The following is a 23,025-nucleotide window of genomic DNA, read 5'->3' as shown; positions in this document are numbered from 1 at the left end:
GTCGTTATTGCAAAAGCGTGTATTTGTGTGTGTTTATTCTTGACGTGCGGCCTCCATAGGCGGAGACAGAACGCACTGAAAGTAGATGAGCTGTGGGTGGATACATGGATGATAATAGGCATCATAATTAAGCAAACCTAAGCGAGCACTTAAGGGACTCAATATCCATTGTTATTAAGGCAGAACATAAAAGGAAAAGGTAGTGCTAAGTAAATAATATTATTGTAATTGGCACACAGGTGAATAATTCAGAGTAATTCTCAAAGCTTGTTAAGGTTCCCTGATGTGTAGAGCTAGAGAAACTGTATGCCTTTCTATTGTCATTCAACTCATAGATTTGGGCTACTATAAATACCCACAACAATAAACAGTTATTGCATTTTCTCCCTCTCAGTCTTTCACAATATAAGAAACAGAGTGCTCATATAATCTGGTTTTGGTAGAAACATACACTAAAACTCAAAAGTTTGGGAAAAATCTTGGGAGTAAGATTTATTTATTTTAAAGAAATTAACAAATGCTGTTCTTTTGAACTTCCTATTCAAAAAATCTTGAAAGAAAGAAATACACAAACGCAATATTGACAATAATAAAAAATGTTTTTTGAGCACAAAATCAGTATTAGAAAGATTTCTGTAGAATACAGCATTACCATCAGAGGAATAAATGAACTATTTTCTATAATATATTTTAAAATGTTTTATTTAAATTTAATATTATAATACTGCTTGTATTATAATATTATTATAATACTATATATATATATATATATATATATATATATATATATATATATATATATATATATATTTAAATTTTAATAATATTTGACAATATTAACTGTTTTACCTTATTTTTGACAAAATACAGTTTCGATGCCTTGCTTCATGCCTTGATGAACATAAGAGACTTCTTTCAACAATATTAAAACTGACCCCAAACTTTTGTATTATATTATCTATCTATTAGTGTAAACAATAACAGTTTTCGAAAAAAAATTCAGTAACGCAATATAATAACTTTAACAAACACAATTATTCTTTTGTCTGTTAATGAAATTCTGTCTACAACAATAGAACGAGTGCTGGCTTTAGAAGCAGAGCTAGACCTATACTGTATAAACAAAAGCAACTTATCTCCTTCAGCTGAAGACCAGTATAAACATAAAGGTCACTGATTAGCAAGTTGTTGATATGGCTTAATTGTGAGATGTTGTGTCTGAGAGGTATGAGGGAAGACACTTGTGGTCAGGCTGAGAGAGCTAAAGATGGGAGACATGGAGAGGAGAGATGAACAAACCCAGAAGGGTCATAAGAGGTCAAATCAGGCAAATCAAGCAGTACTTCTTGTACTAATCAAACAAGCGTGAAACATCTTCTAGAGAGAGTAGAAGTAAAGCCAGGTTTAGTGTCATTTCATTTTCTTCCTGCCTATTGAACTCATCAGATTTGTTGTATGTTGGTTTAAAAGATCCAGTTCAAAATTATTTGAGATTGGAAAATTTTGCTTATCCTTAATAAAAAATCAGATTCTTATAAATGTCAGGTTGGGTGAAGGTTAATTTAGATTTTTGTACAGTTTATTCATTACCATTTCTCTTGATCAAAACAATGTTTTGATATTTTTGTGGTTTTATGAATTTTGTGTTTAATAATTTCTTTAAAAAAATGCATTTAAAAATAATAATTAAAAATAAGCCATTTCTGTCAAATCCAATGTAACAACTAATGGACATGCCAATAATGGTTCATCTTTTAAAGCTTTTATTTCCCCCAACACCTTTAAAAACATATTCTGATAAATATTCACTTGACTAATTAATTAATAAATAAATAATTAAAATAACGCATTGAGTCCCCCATACTTATGCAATTCATAAGTATCAAAATGTGCATGAAATTCTGAAAATAAAATATCACAGTCCTATTTAGACTAACTGGTTACAGACAGGTTAGACATTAGGAATGGCAGATCAGTCAAACGTAAAATTATGGATATCATAAAAGATGTTTGCGGAATCCAAGTACACACTCTTGAAAACATTAATTGCATTGAAAACAATGAAAAACAACAACAAAAACAATGAAATGTGTCAGAAATCCGGTGATGGCAGTGCTTTACTTCACATCCAGCAGTGTGTGGTTCTAATTGGTTGTCCTGCAGGGCAAAGAAGAGTGCACATGTCTGGGGAGACCATGTCAAAGCAGCACACAACATGCGCACGCACACACACACACATGGTTTCAAACACAGCTCCCTTGTGCCTGACTCTGTCCTCTTTCTCTTTCTTTCACTTGCTCTCTCTGTCTACCTGACCCTAAGATCGATGAGTTGCACAAAGGCAGCGGCTGGCCATGTGGACAGCAGGGCTGACAAAAGCTAAAGGGGCTTCTTGCCATCTCACCAAACACATCCAGGAACAGAGCACCAGACAGCTTCATTAACCCATACAGCAACTACAGGTTACAGCCAGGCCTCAATGCATGTTTACAACAGAGGAAAAGAGCAACACAGCAAAAAATATAAATCTTTACATTCCTTATAAAATTCCTAAACATCATTTGAGACACAACTATGTAGACTTGGGGTTGTTAAGATGTGTTAATATTTTTGAAAGAAGTCTCTTACGCTCACCAAGGCTGTATTTATTTGATCAAAAACACAGTAAAAACATTAATGTTGTGAAATATTATGACAATTTACAGTAACTGAATTTAATATATCTTAATGTATTTTATACATGAGCTGCAAAGCTGTATTTTAAGCAGCCATTACATCAGTCTTCAGAGTCACATGATCCTTTAGAAATCATTCTAATATGCTGTTTTGGTGCTCAACAAATATTTATTATCTTTATCAATGTTGAAAACAGTTGTTCTGCTTAATATTTCTGTGGAAACCATGATACCCCCACCCCCACGATTCTTTTATGAATAGAAAGTTCAAACATAACAGCATTTATTAGAAAATGTAATAATGTGTTTACTTTTGACAAACAAAACTTTTAAACTGCACAGCTCATAATGCATATATATACACATATGCATTTATTGAATGATTCGGCAGAGCAGCTTTACAGTAAAAATATTTTTAGTATTATCATACACACTCAATTATATCAATTAAATCTTTCTGAACTTCGCCCGAAGGACTAGTCTTTGGTCACTTGAAAAGCTATGGAAATATTATGAAAGCATGTAAATGATTGCTGCCCAAGGGCACATCTTTAGGAAACAAGAATACCTTAAAGTCACATATTCCAATGAAGATGCCATTCCTTGTGCAAGCTACACTAAAGATCGTGAGCACTCAGACAGAACCAATTCAGCATTACAGGAAGAAATCAAAATATCCACAAAGGTCTTGCTCTATCTATTGATTTAAATGAGTTGGACTCCAGCTAGATTGTTGCTATGCAATATTCTCTGGTTTTAGCCCCACTCTTTTTATTATTTGTTTATCTAGGACAAGCACATAATAAAGACCACTGCAGAATGCACAGCTCTAAAAGAAAAAAATATTACATCATAACCGCCACCAATCTGCACAAATAGTGGCACATCATGAAGAGATAGATAGCCCTAAATGATGTTTGGTTTGGGGTTTTACATTTCAATTTAGCCTCAGGCCTTAGAGACATTAAGGCCCTAATGTACAACTTGGTCAGTGCGAGTTCCCTGGAGCAGTCCGCATGCTTTATTAGCAAGTCTCTGGCCTCGTCGTAATAGCAAACCAGTCTCTCATTACTGGTCATTAGATTCATATTACTTGTATTTGAAATAGCAATACATCTTGCTACCATAACTAGTTTTAAAGGCCTCGATAATGCACTAAAGAGAAAGAAAATACTCGAAGCAAAACAGTTTGTAATTGGAACATGGTGTAGAGGCTGTTTGCTTGTATGGACTGCTAATGTGGTTCTCTTGTATAATAACTTGTACAATCAGTACAGAAATGTGCAGACTGAAATAATCTTGCATTTAAGGCATACTTTGACTCAGAGGAACGTATAATTTTGCAGGCAATGCCTTGGGGTTACAATATGATAAGTCGACATGTAATGCACACAATATTAAACAGCTTCTTTTAGTGTGCTGAATGAACACTTGATAATGGAACCGATGCAATAAGACCCATACTGGGAATAAGAGAAAATTTCAGCATCCTCACCTTTTTTTCCTTTACAAGCTAATAAAGAACTGCATACATGAAGAATACTAAACATGCACTGAAAGCCCCAACACAGCCAGCGTGCTACACCTTGACAGCGCTGCTTCTTGCCAAACGTGTGTGTCAATGTAATGATCTGTGATAGGTCAGGTCATTATGCCCTTTTACATATGCATCTTTAAATGCATTCATAAATACATAACATTTTTATTGTGTAGGGTTAAGCCGTGACATTTTAAAATGCATTTTCCTCATCTGTTCAGCGTATTCTTTTTTGAAGCTGATGTTTTCCTTTCACAGAGTATTACTGCTACCTGACCCAAAAAGGTCAAAACCAACACAACACAATCTCACAAAAGAAGAAGAAGAAGAAGAAGAAGAAGAAGAAGAAGAAGAAGAAGAAGAAGAAGAAGAAGAAGAAAAACACACATGGATCTACACTAGTTACATTGGTGAAAACTGTCATTGTCTTATATTAACACTGCATTGGAAAAAAGTAGAAAAGTGTCATCTTCAGCTTATTAGAGCCCTGTCACATATGACAAATTCTCAGAAAATAATAATTTTCCAAAATGTCCTCCAAAGCATTTAAAACAATGTTTTAGAATTATGAAAAAAAAAACACTGCAGCCAGAAAAAATACATGACTGTCAATATCACAAAAATGAAATGAAGAAGATATGTGTAAAACATTACTCAAACAATTTATTATTTCATATGTTTGTTGTACAATGAAAGCTTTTACAGTAAATAGAGTTTGCTTAACATTTACATTTTTATTATGACTATTTTGGACATGACAAATACAGGGATGTGGCCCCTGCTGTCAAGAAAGTAACAGAAAGAGCATGACAGAAAAAATGGCATACTAACATTGTCAAGACAGTTTCACAGGGACTCATCTGTCACTTCTTGATGGCCTGGGTGGAAATTACAGCCTGTTCGTTTACAGTCCATTTTGAGTATACATAGCACATTAAGAGACTCATTATCTATTTCAGACCATATGGACTTGGGCTGAGGTGGGTCACTGCAAGGCCATCCTAAGCTGCTCTCTATAACTGCAACAATTATGCAGTCTTCATTATAAGGGGCATTTATGGAAAATGGTGCCATGGCCCCTCAAGATTGGTGTCATTGCACTCTGGACTACAAGAGAGCCAAGTAAGCCCTGCTGCAGCCCACACAGCCCAAATGAGCTCGTATCACAGTGATTCTAAGCTGAATTTTCTACGGATTTTCCCAGGGAAATTTTCTACGGATATCTATAGTTGCATACCTGCTTAAAATTGTATAAAGCTCTTGAAACATTCCTTGCTAAACTATATATATATATATATATATATATATATATATATATATGTATAAGTAGATATATATATATATATATATATAATATATATATATACTATATATCTATATATATATATAATATATATATATAATATATATATATATATATATATATAAAAGATTCAAAAGATTCGTTCAAGAATATATATATATATATATATATATATATATATATATATATATATATATATATATATATATATATATATATATATATATATATATATATATATATATATATATATATTCTTGAACTAATCTTTTGATTCGGATCTTGTTCACAAAACCTGCCAAAACGATTCATTATCCAGACTGAATGTTTTTTTTTTTTTTTTTTTTTTTTTTTTTTTTTTCACAAATTAGGCTGAACAGCTTGTTTAGGAAAAGAAAAGTCACTTAAAAAACTAATATAAACACGAGATAATGGAAATGTGTTTGTGACATGATTGTATAACAGTTAGCTTTGGATTTTATTTGAAATGTGCAAAAAGAGATGTTAATCAATTTTAGTACTGTCAACTGTAAGTGCAAATTATAATTACACTAAATGATTTTAAATTACATTAAATGCCTTTGTTTTTATGATTTGAAACTGAGCTGAGCTAACCTGTGACTTCTGAATCAGTTCTTTTCAGCAAACTGTCCAAAAGAACCGATTCGCGAATACGAGTGGAACCTCTTGTCCCTATTTTGAATGACATCGACTCTGTCCTGTGATAAAACATATACCACGGCTGTTGCCCCGCCTTTCTACCGATTTTATTGGTGGTTGAATATGAAAGGAATACGAAATGCTGTTTTTGATTGGTTGTTAAAGATTTGGAACCGATTTTGCGGGAGTGTCTCTTTCAGGAAGTAGCACTAGCAGGACGATCCGGAACTGTATAGAAGAAACTGTGATTATGATAAGTCGAAATTCTGTGTCTGTATAAGAAGTATAGAAAGTTGACATGCTTTTATAAGAACGCGTTATTGTTATAACTAATTTGTTTGTGAAACAGCACCTGACAGAAACTTTACATTTTCGTCGTCAGTCATAAGTCTCACTTTGTTACATGACATTTTATCATCATGGCACCAAAGAAAAACACATTACCCCGTCCACTTCCAGAAGGATACATTTTAACAGATTCAGAAAAGAAGAGCTGGCGCATCGGTAAAATCATTGGAAAAGGTGGTTTTGGACTGATTTACTTAGGTAAAGACTTTATATTCTGCATAAATATGTATTGCCAAGCTCCATTATAGTTTCATTTTCTTATATGGCATTAGACATGCTGGCAGAGTAACTTAGGGCAGCGAAATTGAAAGACCTGGACATTTATATAGCAAGTGAACCTTGAATTTAAAAATGATTTTAAACCTATGACTTAAAGTGTACATGTTTAACAATTAATCATGTTTAAAAAAAAAAAAAAAAATAGACACACCTTGATTCACATAAGGTAATGACTCTAGAGGTATTAGGATTGGATAGTTCTCCAAGTTAAAAATTTTTACTTTTTTTTTTTTTATTGGTTCACATTTTACAGCCTCTCGGGATGTGAATGTCCCTGTTCGCGATGACACTGATTTTGTAATCAAAGTGGTAAGAAATATATTGAAACAGTTTGAACAAATATCATTCATAATCATAAAAAATGTTCTAAAAGTGCTTCTGTTTTTTTAATCTCTATGCTGTACATTTTCAGGAATATCATGAAAATGGACCTTTATTCTCAGAATTGAAATTTTACCAACGAGCAGCAAAGCCAGATACTAGTAAGATACTTTGTTCCTTTTTAAACTTAAATTCTGTCCAAATTTTGTAATGGAATTCTGTTGTTATGCAAGACATAATAATAATAATAATAATAACATAAACACTGATTGTATTATTGCCAAAGGAGGTAGAAACAGATGCAGTCTTTAGTGTTGCATGAAAATGCTGAAGACCCCTCATCTTCATCTGAGAGTTCTCAAACATGGAGTGCATGTCACTGATGAAGTGGCTATAGATGTAAATTAGGCTGGCTAGGCGAATTAATAAACCAATGCAAACATGCACCTCTGTGGTCGTTAGAGCAATCCCAGCTTGTTTGAGCTCTAATTCAGAGAGAGTGACCAAATTGCTGATAATGATGCTGGTTTCTCCAAAGGGCCCCTGACCACCTGTCAATCTGGTGCACAGCCAGTCAAGACAGATTCCTCTTCCAGCTAGGCTGGAGGAAGTGCTTCTTTATGAGTGTGTGAGAGATGTGTATATATATCACATTATGTGTTTATAAAGCATGTGCAGATATATAAAATGGCTAAAACATTTTTAACTCTGAAATCACAGTGAACAAATGGAAGAAGTCCAAACAGCTGGAGTTTTTGGGGATTCCAACGTACTGGGGGTCTGGACTGACTGAAAGTAACGGAACAAGGTATTGTACTTGAGTTTGTCTAATCAACTTTCATCATGGCATGAGTACTTTGTCTAATGTAATTAATTTCTCATTCTGTCTGGATTTCAATGGACAAAAAAAAATATTAATAACAAATGAATGATAAGTCTGGGTTTAGTGCAAAAGCAGTTTTAAAAGAGTAAAATAAAAGTCTGCCTGGGGCAAACTTTGCTTTGTATTTTTTTATTATTCTCATGCGTAAATAATATAAAGCATTCCTGCCCACTGTTAAATGGCTCACAAAAATCTTTACCCATTACCGACACATTTAAAGTCACATACAGCAGTATACACTGTCATACAGCCTAACCTTGAATTTGACATTAAAAAATGCAAATGTGCATCTTTTTTGTTTTCTATAACCATGTTTTTATAGTATTAATAATTGTGTATTTAAGTACATTTTCATTTTGGTTGTGTAGGTACAGGTTCATGGTGATGGACCGGCTGGGTACAGACCTGCAGAAGGTGTTTATGGAGAATGGTGGACATTTGAAGAAGCCCACTGTGCTACAGTTGGGTGTTCTCATGGTGAGACACCACTGAATGTGCATCATTTAATTTGAGTTTAGAGCTGCTTGCCAGTGTTATCATCCTATATACTCTTATTTTTATTTTTAATGTTTGTATTTACATGTAGCAGTAATTTCAGTTTTAGTAACTAGTAGTTCAGCTTAAACTTATTTTATTTCAGATAGCTGTCATTGCTAATTTTCGTTCACGTTTTTTAAGTTTTACATCTTATGTTTTAATTTATTTCAGCTTAATTTGAATTATTGAAACTATTTTTAGTTTTAGTCATAGTAAACAATAACAACACTGCTGCTTGCTTCATTACAATTTATTAACACACTTTGATCTGTAGGGTTTGATTAAATGTGATGTGTAAAGTGTAGTGAAGTGTAACGAAGTGTAACAATATTTACAGCAATACTTGATATGTTGGATTTTGAGTAAACTTTAGTTGCTTTATTTGCTGGGAATCCAGCTCATCTGCCAGTAGTCATTACAGTAGGTCATTATGAGGTTTCTAAATTATTCATGTTAACCTTCCCCTCTGTCACTTTGCCCTCAACAGCTGGATGTGCTGGAATATATTCATGACAATGAGTACGTCCATGCTGACATTAAGGCTGCCAATCTATTATTGGGACAAAAAGATCCAAGCAAGGTGAGTCTGCATACACATCAACACGATCATATCGATATAACGATAGTGCAGCACATACTCAAATGAAATTTTCTATTACTTTAATTGACCATCTACTAAGACTGTGAGCCAGCACTGATGACATTTGAAACTTACTCTTGAGTATAATCTATGTCTCAATCTGCTGTCACAACCTAAATACTGACCCCATCTCGTTGTGCTTTGCAGCACTAATATTTCATATACAGTAGGAGGGATTCAGTTTGAAAGAAAATGTCTTTGGGATGATTTATGCTTACTTTATCTCCTGCAGGTGTACTTGGCTGACTACGGTCTCTCATACAGATACTGTCCTAATGGTGAGCATAAAGAGTACAAAGAGAACCCCAAAAAAGGACACAATGGCACTATTGAGTATACAAGCATTGACGCTCACAAAGGAGTAGGTAATGTGAAATGTGTCGTTTATTTTATCTTTTGAAACCACTCTGAGGTATTACTTAGATAGAAGCATTTGTTATTATGCACGAATGCCCTGCATTTCCCAGTTAAAGTCAACCTGAATTGCCATTTACAACCCATTTTACTTCCATAATTTTAGTATTTGCAAGTGAAACAGGATATTCAATGGGAGGAAGAAAAATAAACATAGATTGGGACTTTTTTATCCATCTGGAATTGTAATAGGGAAAAGGAAAGTGGTTTTGTAAATTTGATTAAGAATTACATAGATAGCCCTTCTTTGGAATAGCAATGTATTAGCCTAAATTAGACAAGGAACATGCATTAAGGAAGTAAATGGTGTCAGTTTTAATCTTATGTTCACTTTAAAGGAAGAGGTTCACCAAAAGGTATGAATTCACTATACATTTTACTCACCTTATAATGGGGTCCTGTTTATATTGCTGGGACTTGTCAGCATCATGTCCTCAACTCTGGGTCATGCTATTGGAAACACATTAACTTGTAAATTGTGTACAGTCCTTTTTATTGGATATTGATTGTTCTATCCATGCTTACTTGGGCAGACTTAATTCAAGAAATCCCTAATTAGTCAAAGTCATAACCTGCATCTTGTATGCATTTACTATTAATTAAAGCTTTGATGTTTTGTTGAACTAGTACTCAAAGCCAATATCTCTGAATGCATTGGCCATATGATATTACAGGAGTTCAATACTGAATACACAGTGGTAAAGCTTGCTAATAGCCATGTTTCTGTTGCTATTAATTTTGAAAGTGCATGAAAAAAGACAAGATGCCCAGTCAGCAGAAAAATATTTAAAGTTTAATATTTGACAATGGGTGATTTTTTTCTTCTTCCCTAAATGTAGCAAGTTGTAGCAAAACTACATGATGCCAAGTGGTCTGCAAAAATATTTTGTTAAATATTTATAATATTTTAAAACGTATAAAAATATTTGTAACACATTAAAATATTTATTTCGTCAAAGTTAACATGTTAGATTAATTTATATGTTAAATATATTTAACATAATACTATTTTAAACACATTTATTGAATTTGATGATATTACAGTTTCAGTAATTTTCTTAAAAAAAAAAAAAAAAAAATACTGGGTTAATCTTTTTCATGTTTCCTGGGTTGGCAGATGCACTGGGGACCTGAATATAGCCAAAAAAAGTCATAATTTCATGATATGTAACATTTAAGGAGATTTTCATGTTTGTGGGTCCATGGTATCAACAAGTTATAAAATCACTGGCATGACAAAAAAAAAAAAATACAAAAAAAAAAAAATGAAAAAGTAAGGTGTTATTTAACAAATTTGGTTTTATATGTGGAGGATGAATATCTGGGAATGGCTCTGTGTATTATTCGGGAAAAAAAGTGAAAAAAGTGCATGACTCATAGTGAGGACTCAGTACAACACATTGTTTGATACATCAGAAAGTAAATCATGCTCAGGTTCAGATCAAGGTCTGGCTGCTTTCAGACAAGACCATGTTCTTACCTGATACAATTTGTTAACTTTTCATGTACAGGATTCTACATATGGTCCTCATTTTGTCTCGCTGCTCTGTAAATGTATGGCCAGTTGTACTGTATAAATCACACTGCATATGGCAAGTGATATAACACTTGAGAGTTTATAAAAACACCTACCCACTGATGGACCGACTCAGGAGTTCAGTGTCCTGAACCACTCCTAAAGCTAAATTCAAAGCAGCGAGGCTGTAAATTTGACAAAACTCGTTTGTGCCACTATCAAACAATCTGTGGCCGAGTCGACGTCAAAGCACTAGCCGTCTTGAAGTAGGCTGTCGGCGGCTGTTGTGTAGGTCATTAGCATCGTCTGCCCTGAAGATGAATGCAGATTGTTTCTTTTCTTTTGGCCCCTGGCACCCCATGTAGATGTTGATTTGTTACCATGGTGAGGAGTGCAGAGACAGGCACTTTGTGTCCCGCTGAACCCCGTGCTAAAGGCCTAATTATCACCTGTAGGGTTGAAGTGAGCCAGCTGAAATTCAGAAGGAGAGGTTCAAGAGTTTGACATGGCGCTTTGGATAATCACAATAACAATAGGCCGTAATTATGAACAACAGCTTCTATCTGATGGAAGGTGTTGTGCTCAGCCTGGAATACATCATTCTTGTGGATCTGGCTTTTTATAAGTGAATCGGTGTCAGGACAAGGCCAGGCAGCCCACCCCTTCGGTTCCCTGTTATAGAGGCGGACAGAATGTTTACAGAACATGTCTTATATTGTGCACTTTGGTCTTTAGTCATAGTGCCCTTTTTATATGCCACTTAAGAAGCTTTTTTTTTTTCAAGGTCATCTGTGAGGGATGTTAAAATCTTTTCTATTAAATTGTGTGTTTGCTAAATTAGTTTGGTCAAGGTTGAAGAAAAATAAAGAAAACCTATATACGTGGCCTAATGGTGTTGCTAGCTAGCGGGCAGAGAGGCTGACTCCGTAATGGGCATGGCAGGATCAATGATGGTCATGGATTTAGGCAGAGATTTTCCCTTTTGATGAATGCAGTCAATAGGTAATTTCTCAGGAGATGGACTGCAGTTACAGTATTGAGTTAATACACTCTCTAGGCACGAACAAATGATGTGCCTTAATTTACCCTTATTGATGAAGTCTGAGCTTTTCATGAAGGGACATGCTTAACGGGAGGTTAACTCTTGTATATGAGTGGATCTGACAAAACCATTCCATTCAGACTTAAATTTAGGTAAGCATAATTCATTGAGGGTCCTGGCTTAAAGACAACCTGTAATTTGGTCAGTCTGCCGCAAAATGTATTTTAGTCTAATAGCTGGGATCCAAAATAAATATTTCATGTCTAAATGTTGCTGCTGTTTGTCTGGTTGGTGTAAGACTAATCAGTCCATTTAAGTGAGGCCATTTCACACAAGCAAATGCGGTGCTCATAAGCAAATGCTTTTGCTGTAAAATTAGAGTGGTGTTGTTAAAACTGAACTAGGATAGATTACTGTTGAGTTTATGTAAGTGTGAAAGCAGCACTCTTGGGATTATTTGAAGAACAAAACCCATGTACTGATTTAAAAAATGCTAATCTCTTCTGCTCCTGAGGTTAAGAACAGTTTTGTAGAATCTAGTGTATGAGATGTTAAGAATTGCAATAAAAAAAAAAAAATAAAAAAATTAGTGCAGGGTAAAAAAAAAAATATATGTTGATTTTTAAATAATTTTATTGAGTTGAGGCTTCATGCAAAAACAGACATGACCAGTGTGACATGTAGCCTGAATCCTAACTGAGTGCTTCAATTCCCATTAAAACATCAGGCTCTTGTGAGTTGGTTCTTGTAATTAATCATCCAAAAAGATGGGTTTGTGATTTGAATCCATCTGAACCTTGGTATGATTGGAATCTAATTGAATCAAATTAAAATCTGAATCAAATCAAGAGTTTGTGAATCTGAAATCTGTATTGATATCTAGCCCAGGGTAGAGTTTTTTTCTTAGATATTAAATAAATGTGAGAACAATAAAAGATTGTAGTGGCCTTGTAAAAATTTTTAGTAAACAAAAGACATTTACACTAGATGGCAGTTGTGTAATGTGCTACAGCAGAGGTGGAGTTGGAGGAGGTCTAGGGAGCACACGATCTCAAGCTCTTCTATTAAGGCCAGCGGAGACCCCACGGAATCCAGAAACATGTGGAAACTATTTGGGCCCAGACATTTATTTCTTTGTTTTACTGCTTGGCTCTCCATCGGAGAGAGTGTCGGGCCGGGCCACAGGCTGTCTGGATCATGTCAGAGGCCGTCAGGATCAGGTTCCTGGACGAGTCGCCAGACCAGACGAAGGAGGAGGGAGTGTGAGAGAGATGTGAGGAACGCTGGTGGGAGGAAACTGACCTACTCTTTCAACTCTCAGCCCCTCTTAGAAAAGCCCCGTTAGCCTGTGAGGCAGGCCAGGGCACCAGCTGAGAAAACAAAATACTGCACTCTATCAACCCCCCCTCCATTTCTCCGCCTTTTTATAAGCCATATTTCAGCAGCCAATGGACAGGTCATTCAATCAAAGGGTTTTAACTTGCTTCTCAAACGACACTCAACTTCTTTTCCTTATCTTCGCTGTCTCCAACAGCCCCATCCAGACGAGGAGACTTGGAGGTGTTGGGCTACTGCTTGCTTCACTGGCAGTGTGGAACTCTGCCCTGGCTCTCATCTCTTCGGAACCCAGCTGAGGTCCAGGAGGCCAAGGCCAAGTACGTTCGCCTTTTCACCACAGGTCTACCCCTTGTGCTCTGTTGTGTACAGTGGCTGCCGATCAGAAGCTTTCTGTGCTTATTCAGCCTGAATTATTCACTCAATTGCTTTGTTAAAGCCTTAAAACTCCACCAAAGGTGTGAGGCCACACACTTTCTTTCTTGCCTGGAAATTTAAGCAGTGGATTATAAGAATCTGCAGATTTGCAGAGTTCTTCATAATAAAACTGTTAAAATATATTGTGTATTTCAATGGGTTGCAAGCAAAGATGTGCTTTCAAATGCATTTTTTTAACAGGACCTCTGGTTAACCTTTCCATTTATCATCTCTTGACCACAGGCTGATGTCTAACCTGCCAGATTCTGTCCTGACCATGTCCACCTACGGCTCCAGCACGGGTAGGTGCACGTGAGCGTGCAGACCATTTGCATTGATCAACAAGGTATGGGGCAGGGACATCCCCACAAGTGCAATCTCCTTGCCTCTCCTTCATCAACGGACTCTAGCCTCCCTGCAGTATCCCTCCCCCCCAAACAGGGAGCGAGGGCACGTGCGTCTTCTAAAAGGGGGCTTTGTGATCTATGATTATGATGAGGCCTTATTCCCCCAACCTTGAGAGGCTGGCTGCAGCTGGACCAGAAAGATAAGACCTCTAACATGCATCAAGGCTGCGCATGTGGTATACATTCAGCTGGGCTGTCACAAAGAGAATGTGCACCGGCGTAGCACTGCATCTAACATATTTATTACAGTGAAGAATGGAAGGTGCCCATATTAGACACACATTTGTGTTCTCGTATGAACAGAGAGGCACTTTTACATTGTGCTCCTGCCACCATCCATTTGTTAGGAAGATGTGGTTTTTGTTCCCTTTGGAATGAAAATTAAGTCTGCAGATGCAGGTTGTCTCTTGGCTGTACTTTTGCGTGTGCTTTCAGTACGCATTTAGGTCGACTGCAGGATGCATCAACATAAAACATGCAGTCCAGCTCAGTTGGAGTTTAGCTGTGAATTATGCAAATACAGTAGTCCTTACTTCTGAAGTTGCCAAAAAAGATACATTTAGGACGCTTCACATGATGAGGTGTTTCGACAATGCGTCCTCCTCAACATCTGATTTTTAAGATTGTTTATTAAATTGTATTAAAGTTACAGTCCATCCAAGAAAGATGACCATCATCCCTCATGTCAAGCTCTAAAAAGCACATAAGAGTAGTGTGAAATTAATCCATACAGCCTGAATGGCATAGTCCAATTCTGTTCTGTATGCATGCATGCAAAGCCTACATCAAAAATGGTGACGTTTGGTCATGTAACGTGTAAGAACCAATGAGTTTTGGCGTTATTTGACATTTGTGTTGCTATTCGATGTAGTCCTACATCTTGATTGGATTAATTGGATAAATGGAGGTGTTTAGATGTATGTCATGCTACTCCAAAGTTTTGGACCCCAACTTTCATTGTTAAAACAAAAACTGAAATGTCCTTCAGAATATCTCTTTGTGTTCCACAGAAGAAAGAAAGTCTGGAATGATATGAGGGTAAATGGTGACAGAATGTTCTTTTTTGAAAGAACCATCTATTTAGGTTTTGCGTATTCAGATGTCCTTCTTTCTGACCTCTTGCAGAGATTGCCAGGTACCTTTCCATTGTGAAAAACCTTGGCTACAATGAAAAGCCAGACTACCAGGCCCTCAGGAAGATTCTGTCCATGGCCGGGCCGCAAGGCCCATTGGACCTCTCTAGGCCGAGACCGTCAGAGACAGCCAGGCCAGCCAGGCCAGCCACACAAAGGGTGAGTATGAGATGCTTTGGCAAAGCAACCCAGTAGTCTTAATAGAGACCATATGAGCCTGGGCTGGAGCTTTCAAAGCAGCCTGTGGGCTGCGGCAGATTTATCTGTCTGGGAGAGAGAAGGAGATGCTCAGGTTTGGGAACCCTCCTCTGACCCTTTCCATGCTACACTGACTCCCACTTCTGCTCAGAGGCGTCTTACTGGCCTATTGGTGGAGTTGGAGTTGGGCCGAAGTAGTGCAGACCAGAAAAAAGTAGATTTACACATTGGTGACAGACTCAGAGTTACTGAAGGCCCTCAGCCTGGGGCCACAGCTCAATGCAGTGTCAAAACCGTACAAGAGAGCTATTTAATTAAAGCGCTTTTATTTATTGCAATCACATGCAGGCTTGTATTTCAGTGTCTATATGTGCATTCAGAATTGAACGGCGTAAAATACACCCCACTGAATTCCTGCACTCTATTACAAGAGACAAGAATGGCACTTTTCCTCTATAAGGGGAATGAGCTGGTGAATCTTGACCGCAGTGTTGTAGGTTAACCTTTGCTGACCTTGCCAAAAGGCTTATTGGCTCTCAAGAGGTCTGGAGTGGGGAGACCTTAATTCCTCTGGAATCACTTCACAGTTGATCACTGCCAACTTGAACCGCTGAACTTTTGAAAACACCCGAGCAACCCAATTTGGGGCTGTTGAATACACACATTTTGCTGAGGCCAAAAGAGCGCCAGTTAGAATTGCCTCTCATTTTTATGTGGAGCAGTCCAGCGGTTTGATCTGTGGTTCAGTAGAGAAGACTCAGTGTTGAGGATTTGGAGGAGAGTTGGTAAATACCCTCAGTGTTTAAGGTGTCATATACTCTACTTGTAGCCTGATATTGAAACCACTCTGCACAGTAGTTAATACAGTGGACCACCTGAAGAACACATCTCAGTTCTACAGTTTTAGATCGACCTTTGCAATTTTCAAGTGTTTTATAACTAATGCATGAATCATACAAACAATGATTTGTTTAATATTAAAAATATCATGCCATGAATGAACTAAGAAATTTAAGTGAAATTTCACTTGCAAAACATGTCAGAAGTCAGTAGTATAGCGATGTATCTAGTCATTTTTAAACCAAGCAGCTTTCTTTTGATCCCTTGATCAATTTGAACCCAGTACAAAATCTGCCCTCACACATAATTCTGGATTTCAACTGAATGATTGGATTTCACTCTAAAAAATTCTGCACAACCATGATTACCGCAAGTTCAGAGCTGAGAAGATTTGATTGTTCCTTCAGTGAGTACATAGATGTCCCTGGTTTGTGCCCAGGTAGTTGGGTGATGGTTGCAGTATCAATGTTCTACAAGGATGTATGGATAGTTCTTACAAAGCAGTGTGCAGAAGTGTCTTTTTCCTCTGACCTTGACCACCCTACCTTTTGCACAGATGGAAAGCATCAGTGTCAAGAGCAAGGGCATTAAGATTTGAATCCCCTTTTCTTTGTTTTTCTATTTTTCATGTAGCTTCAGTTCCTTTGAATAAAAGCTAAAACAACACCATCAATGTCCCCCTCATGTCTCAGCTCTCCTGAAACCACGTCAGGCAGCGTGAGGCCAGCGGCTCCTTGTGTCACTCCAACACTCCTGGAGTTTATTTTGCCTACAGCTGACCTCGCTGGTGATCTGTGGCCAAATTTAGTTTGGACAGTTGCCACCTTAGGGAGAGCAGTAGATGTCATTAATCAGGGCAGGTCTTCTTCTCTCAGGATCCGGGTCAGGGAGGTAACATCGAGTGCTCTTTCTCTTTCTCTCTTGTGAATGTTCAGAGACAAAAGCAAGTAAATTTCTGTCATTTAATTTAACATAACCTCCCACAGGCTGCAAGCCAGCCCAAGACTACTGAGAAAAAAACAGCAAGATCAAAGCCTGCTGATGAAGCCAAAGATGATGAGGAAGAGTTGGGCAGGTCAACACCAAACAAAGTTGGGAGCAAGACTAAACGAGAGACACACAAACAGGTATAAAAAATAAATAAAAAAAACCCCCGGAAAAATACAGCAATACTGTAAATACTATTAAAAATATAGGTGGCAATTAAAGGGCCAAGCACAACATAACACTAAAATAAAATAAAATAAAGAGTTGTCTTTAATAACTACATTTGTTGATACAGCATTTTACTACAAAACTCAAAATGGCCAATGCCCAAAAAGGCAGACATAGGAAATTTAGGTATCGTTCAATTTGGTTTGCAGCTCCGAATCTAACCAGATCAATATTATGATTTTTGGTCAAACTGGTTTGAAATTATAAACAAAAATGTCAGTTTTTTTGACCAGTGGTTGGTGCTGTGCTGAAACTACTCATGTGCCCGCAGGTCATGCTTGGTGTAACACCAGGATCTGCAATGCAAAGATACAGCCTCTTGTCCATTTTTGCTCTAATTTTTAATTTTGTCAAATTCATTAACGCTTTGTGTTGCCAGCATTGTCTGAAGATGATCTGAGCCAATTTTGGCGAAAATCGGACAAAGTTCAAAAAATAGATTTTTGCAAAATTCAGAATTGCATAAAATCTTGTCCCGTAGAAATTTGGTATGCACTCGATTTGGCATGAGCCAAGGAATTAGAAGAAAAAGATTTTTACTTTTCAAAAGATAGCAGAAATACAAGTGCAAATTTGGCCTGTTGGTGGTGCTAGAGAGTTTGAGATAGTCTCCAAATTTGCTGAGGTTCATATTGAGACTGTCCTCTATGTGTGTGCCAAATTTCATAACTTTCCCGCAAGCGGTTCTGTGGGCTGCCATAGACTTCCAAAGCAGAAAAAGAGGCTGAACAGTAATCTAGTACAGAAAACTAATGGATACAGTAAAGGCCCCTAATAAGGATTTTTTTTTTTAACTGTAATTTATTCCTGAGTTTTCAGCAGCCACTCTTCAGTGTTCCTTAATGCTTTAGAAATGCTGATATTGTACTAAAGAAACATGTCTTATTGTTATCAATTAAGAGTTGGGGTACTTGTTATACTTTTTTTTTCAGTATTTTTGATAAAAAGTTGCTTTTGCATACATAATAAATATATAGTGTTATCATACAGTGGTATTATAACTCTCATTGATATTATTCATTGGTGTCATCTTCACAGAGACCAAAAAAAGCAGACATGGCTGCTAAAGGAAGTGCCAGGCAAACGCCTATGCCTTATGAAAGTGACGAAGATATCAGTGATGAAGATGAGCCCCTCCCTCCGCGAGTTCATCCTAGAACTAGAGCAGGAGCCAGACAGAGACAGGAACTTGAACAAGTAAAACCAGCAGCAGAGCACAGACCAAATGCCAAATAAAGCACAGTAAATCATTCACTTATTCAAATTGATCAATGTTGTAAAAGCATCAAGAGTCACAGGAAATACAAATATGATTTGCAGTGTTTGTTTGATACAAAAGTCTATTAACAAATTCAGCATAACGGCCCTCTCATTTCTATTTCGTATATTTTGAAAACATAAAATTTGCTCCAACAACACAGGAAAAGAGGAACACAGATGTTTATGAGGGCAAGACCTGGATGACCATGAGGGGAAGACAAAACCGTCACTACGAGAACCACCAAACACATACTCTGAGACTAAAGGATGACCATACAGTACCCAACAGTGAAGTCGACTACAGCAGAAAACACAGCTGGAATCAGAACCAGTGGGAAGAAACTGATGATGAAGGAAACCACTGGGGAAGTGATGTTTGTGGACAGGAAGATGAATGGACACATTACACAGAAGGAAATGGTTTTGGGAAATCAGAAAATCGGGGTAAATGGCCAATCAAAAGAATGCTGATCTTCCTTGTTGTCATGATACTGACTGTTGTTGGTTTTTGGTATTACCCTCACTGGAGCCGTAACACCACATGACTGTTGTTAAGCATTTCCTGTGACCATTTTCACAGTGATGGGCTAAAAAAAAAAAAAAAAAAAAATAAGATACAGATTAGCATGAGTTATTTTTCAGTCATTTTTTGCACTAGACACACGAGTTAGAATTTATAACAAATGTATTTGTGGATTTAAATAAAATGATTTTTTTAATGCTGCGTTTGCCTATTTGTGATCAAGTTGAATATTACCTTGCTGCAGTAAGGACATTCTCCAAACACAATATTGAAGCTTTGGCGACTGGTGGGCAGACCTCTCAACCACTGTGAAGACAAATCAATAAATAAAAGATGAAATAAACACTACCACATTAAAAACTTTAGAAAATTGCATATTGGTTTTGGCATGGTAATCTACGATTGTTCTGTTGTTTAAAATACTGTTAAATTTCTACTGAATTACTTAATCTTCGAACTCTTACCTCATAAAGACATGCTTGATGGAAAGGCTGGCCACAGCGTGGGTCATTGCAGACCTGATCCGGAATGGCTGACTCAAGTCGATAAGAGTAGCAGATGCCACATTCAACACTGAAACTTTGAGTAAACAACAACAAAATGAGAAAAGCTTACAAGCTGTCAGTAAAGCAACAAATTATCTTAGTGTAACCAGCAATGATGTTTCTGTCATCATTTACTCACCTTTGTGTTGTTTTAAATCTGTAGGATTTTCTATATTTCCTTGGAGCACAAAAGGAGAAATATTGACAAATCTACCAGATATTCTTATACTGTATGCCATTATAATGAATGGGGATAGAATCTTTTAATATTCAAAAAAGATGTGCATAAAAGCAGCATCATAAAAGTGGTCCAATCATACAATATATTCAAAGTCTTCTAAAGCTTAGTAGCTTTGTGTGAGAGACAGTCAGGTTTTTAATAGTTTTCCTTTCCAGTAAGCAGTGTTGATGTTAACTAAACAAAAAAATATTAAAATCATGTTCTGTAATTTAAATAAAGCTGAAATAAAATATAAGGTGAAAAATTAAAATCAAAAAGCTTGCCTTGGCAACTGAGTCAGTGAGTTGAACAATTTATTTTAAATCCAGTCTCCATTCATTGCATGATTGGTAAATAGTGACCAGTACTATACATGAAAACTATTTCTCCAGTTGTGTTCCACTGAAATAATAAAGAAAGTCAAACAGGTTTGTAATCACCATGAGTTAATGGTGAGTTCATGATGACAGAATATATATAAATATAATTATAAAAATAAATGAAAAGCATCTCTTTCATATACTGTATCCCTATAGTCTGATCTGAAATTCTGCAATTGAAATTCACTCTCCCTGCTGGTGCACAGCAGCTCATATTTGTTCCCACAGGGTGAGGAGACTCAGGTGGACTCATCAACCCTATATATGCTTGACCCCCTCTTCACACAATCCTCCTGCTTAGCAAGACGCCTCAGCCAGGCTGGGGAATCTTTACCCCCCCACCACCCAATTCCCATGATTCTGCTCTCTTCTCCTCCACTGTCCATGTTTGCATATTGCTGTTCAGATAATTAGAGGCTTTTTTTCCCGAGCAATCCATTAAAATGATGGAAGATAAAAATTTCAACATCTGGTCAAGTAAACTTTTCTCGCATCAGAATGTTAATGATGGTCAAGCATTAATCTGCGGTACAGACTGTGAATAAACACTGCGCCCTTTCAACCCGCGAGCTGAAAGAGAGAAAGCATAAAAAATGCACACAAGGAAAAAAGATAAATGGCGGAGGTATGATTAAACAGCTCTTGATAGTGCTGAAGATTCTGCCACCTTTGTTATTGTAATGATCTTATCTGTAAACAACCCAATTAAATGAAATCTGTACCCACCTCTCCCGATGATAAAAACATAAAGAGAAAAGGAGGTGGAAAAAAAAAGAAAAACACTGCAAGCTTCAAATGTGATAGTGCTGTGGAACTAATTGTAAGTGGCAGTGTATGAGACGAAAATATGCAACGTACAGATTTTTCGTGGGTGGCAGGCGATGGAAATTCTATCTCTAACACATCCGTCATATTCTGTAGGACACTGCAGTCAGGGTTCCTATGAGGAGAGAAGGAAATCAGACCTTCATACACTAATTAAACGCATACAGTCAAGTCATGATGGTATAATGAAAACAGCTCAGTGATTACTGCCCAAAAAATTCAGGATATCACTGTGAGAATCAACACTCTTGGCCAAGACATTCTTAGCATGTGGTTTCTGATTCATTTTACACTGTAATACAGATATCCACTGAACAATATGTGCGGCATGCATATGAAATGGCAAATTTGCATTGAAATATGCAACACCCACTTTGATTCCTCTGTCAAAAAAAAAAATGTAATCGGAATCAAACAGAAATGTATAATTATTTGCTTACCATAAATGCATATTAGCATTCAACTTATTCCTTAAAGGAGTGACAACTGAAAGACAAGCAAGAGTTAAAATTATTAACAGAACTGCAGAGACAAATGCCAAAAGTACAGATTCTTCAGTATTAGCTTAATACTACCAAACAATACTAATAAAATTATTTAATGATTTTGGTAAGATTTTTTAATGTTTTTGAAAGTCTCTTAAAGCTCACAAAGACTACATTTACTTGATCAAAAATACAGCAAATAATGAAATACTCAAAAACAAAAAATCAATCAAAAATGAATCAATTTTTTAAATACATATTTTAAAAGGTAATTTATTCCTGTGATGGAATAACCACATAATCTTCAATTCCACATAATCCTTCAGAAATGAATCTAATATGGTAATTTGGAACTCAGGATACATTTCTTATTATCACTGATGTTGAAAACAGTCCATGATACCTTTTTTTATTATTATTATTATTTTTTTTAAGGATTATTTGAATAGAAAGTTCAGAAGAACAGAATTTATTTGAAATATTTTGTAACTCTATAAATGTCTTTACTGTCACTTTTGATCATTTCAATGTGTTCTTGCTGAATAAAAATATTCATTTCTTAAAAACAAATCAAAAAACATTTTGAACGATAGTGTATATTGTTTAAAAATATATCCACATTAATCCATATTAACTTAAATATTAACAATTTTTTTAAATAAACTATATTTATGTCATTTAATTTTTTATTGGTATTTTATTTTTCGGTAAGATTGGTATGATGACCCTAGTTAACACAGTGCACTGTTATCTGTTCTGTCACATCTTCAATTATTCATTATTAAAACATACAGACTTATTTATGTTTTTTTTGTAATAGCGATCCACACTGGACTTCATAATGTTTGCAAAGCACTGGGGGACAAAAACGCCATCAACATAAATCATATCAATCAATCTGCATGGCAAAAACAAGCCTGAGGGAGTATTGTATATGAAGGCAAGAACGGCGCTCACCCCCCTGATGTAGCCGAGCAGTTTCAATTAACTCTACCTCATCTCTCATTCAGCGTTCCTCACCTGATCGCAGAGCACTGACAGACAATGCACAGCCGCGTCATTTCTTACCTCTAATCTCTATTCTCTC

At 36.3% G+C, this 23,025-nt stretch overlaps 2 protein-coding genes across 4 annotated transcripts in view; one reads left to right on the top strand and one right to left on the bottom strand.

Annotated features, from left to right (window-relative positions):
* The first annotated feature begins 6,369 nt into the window (after positions 1–6,369).
* vrk2 (VRK serine/threonine kinase 2) lies at positions 6,370–19,684 on the top strand. Of its 3 annotated transcripts, none has more exons than XM_042736982.1 (13): positions 6,371–6,721; positions 7,056–7,111; positions 7,215–7,284; positions 7,844–7,931; positions 8,375–8,483; positions 9,031–9,123; positions 9,416–9,548; positions 13,690–13,810; positions 14,151–14,209; positions 15,440–15,606; positions 17,472–17,612; positions 18,739–18,897; positions 19,122–19,684. In XM_042736982.1, the coding sequence occupies exons 1-13, from the start codon at positions 6,595–6,597 to the stop codon at positions 19,503–19,505; spliced, it is 1,707 nt and encodes a 568-aa protein (XP_042592916.1). In that variant the 5' UTR covers positions 6,371–6,594; the 3' UTR covers positions 19,506–19,684. The 3 variants fall into 3 exon arrangements, with proteins under 3 accessions (XP_042592917.1, XP_042592916.1, XP_042592919.1); XM_042736985.1 differs by having other exon boundaries at positions 18,739–18,942; positions 19,122–19,178; XM_042736983.1 differs by lacking the exon at positions 17,472–17,612 and having other exon boundaries at positions 6,370–6,721.
* LOC109101218 (FA complementation group L) overlaps positions 17,720–23,025 on the bottom strand; it is a 22,147-nt gene continuing 16,841 nt past the window's right edge. The window contains exons 10-14 of the mRNA XM_042736986.1: positions 21,894–21,939; positions 21,487–21,568; positions 19,948–20,064; positions 19,718–19,789; positions 17,720–19,547 (exon numbers count right to left, since the gene is read on the bottom strand). Of these exons, the coding sequence (XP_042592920.1) occupies positions 19,512–19,547; positions 19,718–19,789; positions 19,948–20,064; positions 21,487–21,568; positions 21,894–21,939 (353 nt within the window). The 3' untranslated portion in view covers positions 17,720–19,511. The remainder of the gene's footprint in view (positions 19,548–19,717; positions 19,790–19,947; positions 20,065–21,486; positions 21,569–21,893; positions 21,940–23,025) is intronic.

This window comes from Cyprinus carpio, chromosome B13, assembly GCF_018340385.1.
Source record: "Cyprinus carpio isolate SPL01 chromosome B13, ASM1834038v1, whole genome shotgun sequence".
Taxonomy (NCBI): Eukaryota; Metazoa; Chordata; class Actinopteri; order Cypriniformes; family Cyprinidae; genus Cyprinus; species Cyprinus carpio.
The sequence above is the reverse complement of the archived record's forward strand: the minus strand, read 5'-3'. Positions and strand labels throughout refer to the sequence as shown.